The following is a 13,006-nucleotide window of genomic DNA, read 5'->3' on the forward strand; positions in this document are numbered from 1 at the left end:
TTTGGTAATATTGAACACCACCAGCCGCGGGTGAGAAATAAACAGATAATTTAATTTTAAAAACTGCTGACAGGAAATTACTTATGAAAATACTCTTAGATTAATAATATACATTTCAAAACCAACATATTTATTGTGCAAACAGTCAGAAAAGAGGCCACTAACATCTCAGCAAGAAGACTGATCTGTCAAGATTGTATTTAAAAAGAGATTTCTAAGGATTGTCATACTTTTGTAGTATTTCAAAGGGGGATATTTTAAAGCAGTCCAACACCCCAGAATTATGAAAACAGAAGGGACCAAAGACACCCCTCAATACTGCAGTGATCTGAAATAACCTTGGTTTGTGATTGATTAATCCAGGCTTGAAAATACACATTTTCTTGGCTGTCTCTGAGGAGGGCAGAACTCCTATTACAAGAATTGGCAGGAAAGCTTTGAAAAGTCGAGTCCGTTTTTCTTTAATTCATTTCACAGAGAGATGTATGCAAGGTTAGGAAAATAAGCACTATTTTTGGCTGGAAAATGTTCGGGAGCAATGTTATTTCAAGTAGATGACACCCAATAAAGAAATAATATTTCTATTACTGTGGTGCTAGTTATAAACTTAGGGAAGCCAGTTGTAATGTTTATTATGTGCAGAAACAACCAAATAACATAGGGAATGCTAACAGAATTAGCAACATGATTAATGAGCTCTAAATTACAAATATTAACCACTTTCAAGAGATTGATTTGGTCTTTGTTTCAAATTTTATTTGTAACTTAACATTTCAAACTACCAAAATATTTTTGGACAGAAAACACCTAGAATTCTTAAACCTGCCCATATAATTAAGAATCTTTTTTTAAAAAGGTCCATAAAGCTTACATTTGTTAAGCTACATTTATTTGCATAGAAAAATATTTACCATAGGCATTAACTATCACAGAGAAATTCCATTTTTTAATTGAAAAAAGATAGCTAAAAAGTTTCTGTGGGTTATTGCAACAGTACAAGAATACAAGATGCTCCCATTTAATAAAAAAAATTTAAAAGAAATTGTGAAAGCTAAAGCAAAACAGAAGTTTTTTCTCTTTATTTTCTTTCATAGAATTATGTTACAAGTTCATCTCCAACAATTCTGAATGCTTTGATTTTCTATTGTCTGATGTAGTTTTAAGTATCATCCCAAATAATGTAATATACGTATTTTTAAGCTCAGACTGCTGTCATCACAACCTTGTGGTCAAATAATTATCCTGAACAATTGTCTCTTGTTTCACAGTGGAATCACTATTGATATCCTGCTCCTTCTCCATCAAGTCCTTTGGTATGGTCAGATCTGAGTCCTGAATCATTGCCTCCTTAGTTTCAGAAGTTGCCTTGTCATCCAAGACAGAATCTAAAGTGTCATTTTTAGTTTGTGTTTTAGTGCCTGCAGAGCACTTTCCACTGAGATCCTGAATGTTTAGTTCATAGTTCACAACTAATGTTTTCTCTCCCATTTCAGGGACTTTCTCACTTTGCTCATCTGCTTGTTGCCGCGAAACTTCTTCTGAAATTGAGTAGATTTTGTTTGTGCTGTGCTCAGTGGAGCTGGTTTTTGACTGTCTGTGGAAGAACCCAAACTTCTTTGCATCAGCCTTAAAGTTCACTTTCTTTTGCTTTTCCTTGGTGGCCTCCAATGCCACCACTGCTGACCCGTTGCTCTGGCTGTGTGCTCCAGAGGTTCTGGTCACGACTCTGGGGCGAATCATTGTAGTTAAGTCAAAGAGGCTAAGGGGCTTCTTTTTAACCTTCTCATTCCCCCCATTTTCACTGCCTTCATCAGACTCCGGCAAAGAAGAAGATTCTCTGCTGTTTTTCGAGGACTGCAAATTAGGCAGCTTGTTTCCTTTTAGCAGACCCAGTACTTCAAAGCGGAAGCTAGAAATATCCTGCTTTAACTCCTAGAAATATAGAATAAAATGAGTGAGTGTTACATCTTAGAAAATGTTACATGTAATCTGATTTTCAAGCAACATGTATTCATTTTGTTTATTTTGAACAACCATATTATTACAATTTCAGCAATTACTTTAAGACCTGTGACGATGGACAATGGAAACTTATGGAGGGAGGCTACATGTGGTTGACTGTAAGTGTTCAGGATAGACAATATCATAAATGTTTCATAACTGAGAATAGCTCCAGTTCCCTATATACACATGTTCTGTTTTGTCAGGTGCTGCCCACAAAATTGATGGGAGCTACATATAAAGTAATAATCCCATCATAATTTGACAGATTATGCTGTGTAACAAAATATGAAAAAAACCTGTTCCTAGGTTGTTGTAGGTTTTTCCGGCTATATGGCCATGTTCTAGAAGCATTCTCTCCTGACATTTGATGTTTCGCCTGCATCTATGGCAAGCATACTCAGGCATTCTAAGGCATGATCATCAAGTTTGCAGACAACACCAAGCTGGGAGGGATAGCCAATACTCCAGAAGACAGGAACAGAATTCAAAATGATCTTGTCAGATTAGAGAGATGTAACAAAATGTAGTTCAACAGGGACAAATGCAAAATACTCCTCTTAGGTAGAAAAAATGAAATGCAAAGATACAGAATGGGGGACGAGTGGCTCAAGAGCAATATGTGTGAAAAAGATATTGAGCTCCTTGTGGACAACAAGTTAAACATTTATTTATTTATTTATTTATTTATTTACTTTACTTGTATACTGCAGTTTCTCAGCCTAACAGGCGACTCAACGCGGTTTACAACAAAGGTACAACAGTCAACAATATACAATTTAAAACCATAGAAGCATAATACACAATCTTGACACAACAATAACAACCCAATGCATCTCATGACTAAAATCGTGATCCAGTTTCGTCGTCCATATTACCATTCCTGTAATCATCACATTCATTGCACCGATTAACCAAATGCCTGTTTGAACATCCAGGTTTTTAATCTTCTTCGGAACACCATCAGTGAGGGGGCTGATCTTACCTCCATGGGAAGGGCGTTCCATAGCCGAGGGGCCACCACAGAAAAGGCCCTGTCTCTCGTCCCCGCCAGCTGCACCTGTGAAGCAGGCGGGATAGAGAGCAGGGCCTCCCCAGAAGATCTTAGGGTCCTGGTGGGCTGATAGGCCGAGATACGTTCGGATAGGTAGGTTGGGCCAGAACCGTTTAGGGCTTTAAAGGCCAACACCAGCACTTTGAATTGAGCCCGGTAGCAAATCGGCAGCCAGTGGAGCTGGTGCAGCAGAGGAGTTGTATGCTCCCTGTGCTCCGCTCCTGTTAGTATCATGGCTGCCGAACGTTGGACTAATTGGAGCTTCCGAGCCGTCTTCAAAGGCAACCCCACGTAGAGAGCGTTGCAGTAGTCTAAACGGGATGTAACCAGAGCGTGGACTACCGTGGCCAAGTCAGACTTCCCAAGGTACGGGCGCAGTTGGCGCACGAGTTTTAACTGTGCGAATGCTCCCCTGGTCACCGCCGAAACCTGGGGTTCCAGGCTCAGCGATTTCAATTTCAATTTGTTCGCCCTCATCCAGACCGTCACAGCGGCCAAGCACCGGTTCAGGACCTCGACAGCCTCCTTAGTAGCAGGTGGAAAGGAGTGACAGAGTTGGACATCATCCGCTTACAGATGACATCGCACTCCGAAACTCCGGATAATCTCCCCCAGCGGCTTCATGTAGATGTTAAATAACATGGGAGACAATATTGAACCCTGAGGAACCCCACAAGACAAAGGTTGTGGGGTTGAACAGGAGTCTCCCAGTAACACCTTCTGAGACCGACCCTCAAGGAATGAGCGGAGCCACTGTAAAACAGTACCTCCAAGACCCATTCCCGCGAGGCGTCCCAGAAGGATACCATGGTCGACGGTATCGAAGGCCGCTGAGAGGTCCAGCAGCACCAACAGGGACACACTCCCCCTGTCGAGCTCCCGGCGCAGATCATCCACTAATGCGACCAAGGCTGTCTCGGTACCATGCCCCGGCCTAAAGCCAGACTGTGCCGGATCCAGATAATCCGTGTCTACCAAGAATGCCTGGAGTTGTGAGGCCACCACACGTTCCAGGACTTTGCCCAAAAAGGGGAGATTGGAAACAGGCCGATAGTTGACGAATTGAGTGGGGTCCAGTGATGGTTTTTTCAACAGCGATTTTATTACAGCTTGCTTTAAGCTGGCTGGAATTTTGCCTTCCCGAAGGGAGGCATTAACCACCACCTTCACCCACTCGGCCAATCCCCCTCTGGCCTCCTTCAGAAGCCAGGATGGGCAGGGGTCTAGGATGCATGTGGTAGCTCTCATTCCTCCAAGCACCTTGACCACATCCTCGGGTTGCATCAATTGAAATGAATCCATCAAAACCGGACAAGCAGATGCTCGTGTTACATCCTCAGAGACTGCCGTTAATATGGTGTCCAGACCAGAGTGGATCAAAGCGACTTTGTCTGCAAAGAACTGAGCAAAGGCTTCACAGCGAACTACCGAGTCATCAGGGCACCCATCCTGCATGGTGGGTTTTAAAAGGCCTCTGACAACTCGGAACAGTTCAGCCGGACGGTTCTTTGCAGACGCAATAGTGGCCGCAAAGAAACTCTTCTTTGTGGCTTTTATTGCCGCGGCATATGCCCTTAAAAAGGACACAAACCGTGTTCGATTTGGCTCGCTCGGATCCGAACACCACACGCTCTCTAGTTCCCTCTTCTTTCGCTTCAACGCTGCTAGCTCCTCAGTAAACCAAGGAGCTGGTTTAACTCGGCTACTTGAGAGGGGACGTTCTGGAGCGATCGTGTCTATTGCCCTAGCCATCTCCCCATTCCAGAGAGCGACCAGGGCATCAACAGGATCACCAACCGAGGTGGCGGGAAATTCCCCAAGAGCCATCAGGAATCCATCCGGATCCATAAGCCTCCTGGGGCGGACCAACTTAATGGGTCCTCCACCTCTGCAGAGGTTAGGGGGTGCAGTGAGTCTAAAGCTGACCAGGTGGTGGTCGGTCCATGGCAACGGAGAGATGGACAACTCCTCAACACCACCACCTTCCTCCCATCCCTGGCAGAAAACCAAGTCCAATGTGTGTCCAGCACTGTGGGTGGGGCCAGATACCTGTTGGGACAGCCCCATGGTTGCAATGGCAGACATGAAGTCCTGAGCCGCTCCCGATAAGGCGGCCTCGGCATGGACATTGAAGTCCCCCAGCACAAGCAGCCGTTGGGACTCCAATGCCAGGTCCGAGACCACCCCCGCTAGCTCAGGCAGGGAGACTGTAGTGCAGCGAGGTGGACGGTACACTAACAGAATCCCTAATCTGTCCCGGACACCCACCCTCAGGTGGACGCATTCAAAATTTGTTGACTGCGGGATGGGGCCCCTGGTCAGAAGAATGGAATCTCTATAGACCACTGCAACCCCACCTCCCCGCCCTCCGGATCTCAGTTGGGGCTGCACAGAGAAGCCTGGTGGGCAAAGCTGGGTTAAGTTCATGCCTCCAGCTTCATCCAACCAGGTCTCTGTGATGCACGCCAGATCTGCCCGTTCATCCAGGATTAAATCCTGGATGAAGGCTGTTTTACCATTGATAGATCTGGCGTTCAACAGCACCACCTTCAATCCGGAGGGACCGCCATCCTGGTTACACCAACTTACCACATCAGGAGACCGATTTGGAATTACTAATGTTGATCCACGTTCCCTAGGCCTAATTAAAGGTCTCCCTTTCCCGTATCTCCCCCTCCCCACCACGACTGACGGAACACCCTCCCTCCTCCATGACGCAATCAACATCCATAACTTCAACCCATGCTTCACTGGTGATTATTTGATTTGTTGCAGGTTCAATTCGCCATGGTTTTTCCTTCCATTCGTTTCTTACCCCGATTATGCTATTTCCGGAACTCTCTAGTCCGCTCCACTCCTTATCTATACCACAGTCAGTTAGCAGAAGGGTTAACAAGTACCAGTACCAGGGAATGGGTAACAGCATGGGTGATAGATGTTGAAAAACTGTCAATAAAACACTGTCAATAAACTTTACCCAAAGATCTTAAAGTGCAAGCATGTAATTATATCAACCTTACAGATAGTAAAAATGTTATTAAAGTTCAGTAGACTTATCACATTGACTCTAAAGTGCTAGAATAAAGTGCGTCATGGAGGAACTACTACTTCAAGTGCTAGAGGACCAATCCCTAATTTAAAGCTGGGCAAGTTGGCGGACCAATTCAGTGCAAAGGTAATAAGTTAAAGTGCTGGTAAATTAAAGTGCTGGAGTTATGGAAATTAGCAGCACCATTCAGAATGTTGGTAAAGATTATTATTGCATACAATTACAGGACAATGGACGACAAAAAGAATCAATGGATGGTTGTTATTGGTCTTAGACCTTCCGGGGATAAGATTAATGTCTGCGGTGATGGTCTTCGGCACAGGCGGACAGCACGATGGTAAGGACGGACAACACAGATGGTCAACACAGCAATTTGGTCATCACAAACGGTCGACACATGTGGATGGTTAGATGGATTTAATCCGGGAGATGGTAGAGATGATGAATAGTGTCCCAGGGATGGCGGGTAGTCAGATGTTGATTGTGAGGATGATAGTACACAACCTGGGGAGTAGACTCTGTCTTGGGCGGCCACCAGTAATTAGATGGAAACAGCAAGGCGGCCCTTATTCCCCAACCGACCCCCTCAGCCGCAGGAAAATTGACAGGGGTCTGGCGCCCAGATGGAGAAGGCTACAGCCACCGATGGTAGGGACCGCTGCCGCGGTGTGCAGCCGAGCTATGACGGGGTGTGGTGCCTGACTGGAAGGAACTGGAGCCACCGCTGGGAGAGGCCGCCGACCAGCCGGCAAGGCCGCAGCCGCCAATGGAGGACCCCGCCGACGCGGAGGAGCGCTGGAAACCACCGAGCCCAGACGGGAAAATGCCGACGCCGAGAATCGAAACCGAAACCGGGCAAGCCTCGGCCGGGAGACAGGGAGCCAGCCGAGAAGAAAACCGAAACCAAGCCAGCCCCGGCCGGGAGACAAGGGGCAGCAGCAGCACAGGAGCACAGGAGCCAGCCGAGTCAGGAAGGACAAACCCTGGGTCTGGGGCAGGCCAGGACAACAGGAGCAAAACCGGCCGAGCCCAGCACAGCAGCAGCAGCAGCACAGGAGAGCGCGAGGCCAAAGCCACGTGGAGCAGAAGTGGACGCAGGCAAAGCGGCGACCGGCAGCCTCCAAACCACCACGCGGCCAGAGTGGCAGCGAAGGGCCGGTAAATACTCAGTTACAGTTGTTATTGTAGTTGTTGGAGTTGTTGAAGTCGTTGTTGTAGTTGTTGGAGTTGTTGGTATATGTCAATATATCAAGTTGCAAGTTGTTGTAGTTGTTGCAATAGAGCCAATAATGGCAGCCACCCAGTCGCTCTACCTCCCTTCTTCTCCAAACCTCCTTCAGCTCTTCCTTCGCCAACGCTCCTCCAGTTTGACTCCCCAAGGCCACCTCCGTGACCCTAGTTTGTCAATGGTAAAGGAGCAGGTTTCAAGGGCTCCGGGTGGCAAGGTTTGGCTTGATTAAGTCGGATTTTAAGTTCTTTCCCTACCGGAGCAGAGGAGTAAAGCAATAGAGTAATACGTCACTGTTTTACTCACAACTCCTCTCCACACACCATCCCTCGTTTACTAATAAAGCTTCATGAATCTCTTCTCTTCTTTTGTTGTTTTAAAAAGAGAAAGTTTGTTGTTTTAAAAAGAAATGTGGTCGGCGTTTTTGCCATATAGGCAAGGCAGCAAAGTAAATAGCCTTGGACGCTTCTCAGCCTCTCCGGTTTCGCTAATTGCTCCTTGATTTAGGAGACAAGGGTCGTAAATATCGACACCAGATGAAAGCTGTGCGAAGCCCCTCTGATTCTCTCTTAGCTCAGAGAGAAGTTTGGAGAATACAGAGTTCAGTATTCATCTGGCTAAATACCTTGCAAGCAGCCTCTTTCGGACGCTGCCTTCATGCCGCCATGCTCTCCCGGAAGTAGATCCAACATGAGCCAACAATGTGATGTGGCGGCAAAAAAAGCCAATGGGGTTTTGGCCTGCAGCAATAGTATAGTGTCTAGATCCAGGGAAGTCATGCTACCCCTCTGTTCTGCCTTGGTTAGACCACACCTGGAATATTGTGTCCAGTTCTGGGCACCACAATTAAAGAGAGATATTGACAAGCTGGAATGTGTCCAGTGGAGGGCGACTAAAATGATCAAGGGTCTGGAGAACAAGCCCTAAAAGGAGTGGCTTAAAGAGCTGGGCATGTTTAGCCTGAAGAAGAGAAAGCTGAGAAGAGACATGATAGCGATGTATCAATATGTGAGAGGAAGTCATAGGGAGGAGGGAGCAAGCTTGTTTTCTGCTGCCCTGGAGACTAAGACATGGAACAATGGCTTTAAACTACAAAAAAGGAGATTCCCTGTGAACATTAGGAATAACTTCCTGGCTGTGAGAGCCATTCAGCAGTGGAACTCTCTGCCCCGGAGTTTGGTGGAGGCTCCTTCTTTGGAAGCTTTTAAACAGAGGCTGGATGACCATCTGTCAGGGGTGCTTTGAATACAATGTTCCTGCTTCTTGGCAGGGGGTTGGACAGGATGGCCCATGAGGTCTCTTCCAACTCTATGGTTCTAAGATTCTCTTTTATTCTTATTGACCTATTTTAATATACATATATTCCACATTCCTTTCCAGTTTTGAGGGTGTATTACTTTATTACAATCTGATTCCCACATTCCTTTAAGGTGGTCCTGCTTCTGGATACCTTTCAACAGCATTTTGTAGATATCGCTTGGTATACCTTTTGTTCTTCCTTTTTCTTCATTACTCCCCCTTTGGCTAATCATTTCTTCAAATTTGGTAAGTTTTCTATCTCCTTTATATTCTTTTCTTATGCCCCTTAACCATTTTTCCAATTGTAGAGCTTTATACGACCCAATACTTCCTCCTAATAATTGGTCCTTTATCTCCTCTATATTTTTCATCTTTGGTTCCCAGTGTTTTAATTTCATTATTCCTTTTTCTTTTAATTCTCTTTCTAACTCCTTTTTGAGATTTATAGGAAAGTTATTTGTAATTAACACTGGAATTAATGGGGAGATGGTCGGTATTAATTTTTCTTTGTACTTAGACCATATTTCTAATATGTTTTTTAAAAGGTTCTCTATTTTGTTATACCATTTCTTCTCCAAATTCCTGGTTTTCCCTATGATGAAAATATATTCTAGTTTCATATCTATGTCTTCACTCTCTTCTTCTAACCATTCTAAATCACTTTGACCCATAATCCCTTCAACAATATACCTTAACTGTTTTGCTATGTAGTATAATTTTAAGTTTGGTATTCCCAAACCTCCCGTCTTTTGTATTTTATACCATTTCCTTATTAATTCTAGCTCTTTCATTCCCATTACAGAAGGTGTTTATCATATTCTGTCAGTTTGTAATTTCTCCTGCTGAAATTTTAATAGGTAGCATCCTAAACAAGAAGTTTATTTTAGGTAATATTTTCATTTTTATTAAAGCTATTCTGCCAAATCACGAAAATTTAAGCTTGGCAAATTGAGCTGGAATATCTTTAACGTTTTTCCTTAATTTTATTAAGTTATCTCCTTCTAGATTCTCGATTGCTTTAGATATATTATTTCCTAAATATTTTATTGAGTTCTTTGTTTTTATTCTACCCAATCTCCCTTCTCTTAATTTCTCTTCATCTTTATTGTGGTTAAATAATAAGATTTCTGATTTATTCCAATTAACTTTAAGGCCTGTAATTTCCCCAAACGCTGTTAGACGTACCTCTATTCCTTTTATCTGTTCTAATGGCTTTCTGAAGGTTAATAGCGTATCATCTGCGAATAAACATATCTTATATCTTCCCTCCCTATCCCCTCTCGTATCATATTTGCTAACATTTCTATAACTATTGCAAATAGGGTAGGTGAAAGGGGGCATCTCTGTCTTGTTCCTTGAGTTAATCTTATTTTCCCAGTAAGGCCATCATTTACGTGTATAGCAGCATTGTTGGTTGAGTATAATTTCTCAATCAGTCCTCTAAATCTCTTTCCTAATCCAAATTTTTCTAATTTTTAATTTATTTCTAATGCTTTAAATTTTTTTCCTTAATTGTTTGGATTACATTTAGTAATCTTCCCACTGGGTTTGACATTTGTCTTCCAGGAATAAATCCACTTTGATCTTTTAAAAATATAATTGTATATAAAGCTATTTAATCTCTTTGCCATTATTGCCATCAATATTTTATTTATTTATTTATTTATTTATTTATTTATTTATTTATTTATAGTATTTATATACCGCCTTTCTCACTCCTGGGGAGACTCAAAGTGGTTTACACATAAATAATGACAAAATTCAATGCCTACATTGGGCACCGATACGATGCCAATACAAACAATTACAATAGTAAAACCACAATTAAACATAAATCATAATTAAAACAATACATCAACAAGCATTAAAACAATAAAACAGTCTCATCAGTCACATCGGCTTTCTAGTCAATGTCCCTCTAAAATGCTATGTACACCTACTGTCCAAAGGCCTGGTCCCAGAACCATGATTTTAATTTTTTCTAAAAGCCAGAGGGGAGGGAGCATATCTTACCTCTTTTGGGAGTGTGTTCCATAGGCGGGGGGCCACAGCCGAGAAGGCCCTGTCTCTTGTTCCTGCCAGATGCATTTGTGCTGTTGATGGGAGCGAGAGCAGGGCCTCCCTGGATGATCTTAGATTACGAGGTGGGACGTAGGGGTGGATGCGTTCAGACAAGTAAGCTGGGCCAGAATCGTATAGAGCTTTATAGGTCAAAACCAGCACTTTGAATTGGGCTCAGAGATGGACTGGCAGCCAGTGGAGCTGGCACAGCAGGGGAGTGGTATGCTCCCTGTACGTCACCCCAGTTAGTAATCTGGCTGCCGCTCGTTGGACTAGCTGAGGTTTCTGAACCATCTTCAAAGGCAGCCCCACGTAGAGCACATTGCAGTAATCGATTCAGGATGTCACCAGAGCATGGACCACCGTGGCCAGATCAGCATCTTGATTTGTAAGAGAAACAGGTCTATATCCACCCTGCTCAATGCAGACAACACAGTGCTACTATCCAGAACTCAAGTAGGCCTGAAAAGAGCCTTGAGAGCCCTAACAAAAATATTGCAATACAGAACAGCTTCATCTTAATTTTCAAAAAGCCAAAATTATAATGTTTGCGAAATGACCCAAGTACCACACCTGGAGGCTATTGAACAGGACTCAAGCTTTAAATACCTAGGAGTATTTTACCACTGCACTGGAAAAAAGAAAACACATGCTGATTATTTAGCAGAGACAGCGCAAAAGAGCTCATATGCTATCCTAAAGTTTCTCAAGACAGGAGGAGGCCACTACATACCAGCAGCACTTAAACTCTTTGAAGCAAAACCAATAACACAAATGTTGTATGAAGCCCAACTCGGCCTCCTTTCAAACTATGCCCCTCTGGAGCAGGTACAATCAAAATTCCTAAGATCGGTGATGCAGGTTCCCAGATGTGTCTCAAATGCCACTCTGCAATTAGAGACAGGCCTCGTGAGAGTGGAGGTGAGAGTCTGGACAGCCACCCTCAATTACTGGCTGCATCTATGTTTCTCACCATGTGGTCTAGCCCCGCTAACTCTAAGAGACGAATTTCAGTCTACATGGAATAAGGCAGTGGCAGCAAAAATTGCAACTCTAGGCTTCTTTCAAGGACAACAGCTAAGTATGGGCTGGAACCAAGCTAAGGATCTCATTAGACAACGGATCCTGGATATAGAGCTGCAATCAGATTTAGCCTGCTCTCCAGCCTTCAACATTAGTGAAGGTAATAGATACATCATCACTTCCATGGCTTACTTAGCAAACCTGGAGGTGCCTAAACACCAAAGAGTTTTCACTCTGGAAAGATGCCATGCCCTTTCATCAGCAGTACTGGAGGGGAGGTACCGGAAGACCCCTGCCCAGGAGAGATTATGCCCTTGTGAGTCTAGTTATATTGAAACAACTGAGCATGTGCTCCTCCAATGTGTATTCTACAGAGACATTAGAACTAACCTCATCACTCCATGGCTTTTAAAATACCCAGGGCGCACTGAAAGATACTACACCTTCCTGCTGCTTTCGGACTCCTGTTCTGCAATAACTCACAGTGTTGCCAAGTTCTGTGAGGCAGCAATTAATATTAGACGGTCAGTGACTGACCCCGCAAGGCAATTTCCTGCTGGGAATACAGCTAGAGTAATATGTTATAACTGAAATGCTGTAAATGTTCCTTTCTCATCCCCCTCCAGAGCCTCCCAGTGGCTTGATATCTCCTATTAGCCACCTGCCTCCTTTAGACCCATACCTGCTCTTTAAACTGTAAGTTTAACTTGTTTTTTAATATGTTTTTTTTATTACATGTTTTTAATCTGTGTTTATATTTTACCAACTTGGGAACTGTGATTCCCCTTCCTTGGGCACCTGTGCCCCATTCTATGTTGTGCTGGTCATAGACTGTAATAAATCAAATGTGTGTGAGAAATAGGTCTATATGAACCAGAATCCGTTTGATCTTTATTTGTTTTTAAAATTAATCTGATCCTTGATTCTTGCCATGATGGTGGGATCTGTTCTCCTTCCATTATCCTATTATATAGGTCTTTTAATTTTGGTACTAAAATTGATTTAAATTTTTTATACTATTCAGGTCTCAACCCATCCGTTCCTGGAGTCGTCCCACTTTTAATTTCTCTATAGCTTCTCCTATCTCTTTTTCTGATACTGATTGCTCCATACTCATTTTATCCATCTCAGGTCCATAGCCTTAATTAGATTCTCAAAAATGTCAAGAATTTCTCCTGTATTTCAAATAAGGTATTGGAAATAACTGTATTTTTGCTTGTATTTGTAATTATAGTAAAATGAGTTGAGGACAAATGTCAAAACCATGTCCATGTATGGTGATCAAGTTTTT

At 43.4% G+C, this 13,006-nt stretch overlaps 1 protein-coding gene across 3 annotated transcripts in view; it reads right to left on the minus strand.

Moving 5' to 3' along the window:
• Positions 1-445: 445 nt before the first annotated feature.
• Positions 446-13,006, minus strand: part of TRPC4 (transient receptor potential cation channel subfamily C member 4) — a 182,706-nt gene continuing 170,145 nt past the window's right edge. For all 3 annotated transcript variants that reach the window (XM_060763452.2, XM_060763453.2, XM_060763454.2), the window contains one exon: positions 446-1,932. In XM_060763452.2, coding sequence (XP_060619435.2) covers positions 1,216-1,932 — 717 coding nt within the window. In that variant the 3' untranslated portion in view covers positions 446-1,215. The remainder of the gene's footprint in view (positions 1,933-13,006) is intronic.

Source organism: Anolis sagrei, chromosome 2 (assembly GCF_037176765.1).
Source record: "Anolis sagrei isolate rAnoSag1 chromosome 2, rAnoSag1.mat, whole genome shotgun sequence".
Lineage (NCBI taxonomy): Eukaryota > Metazoa > Chordata > Lepidosauria > Squamata > Dactyloidae > Anolis > Anolis sagrei.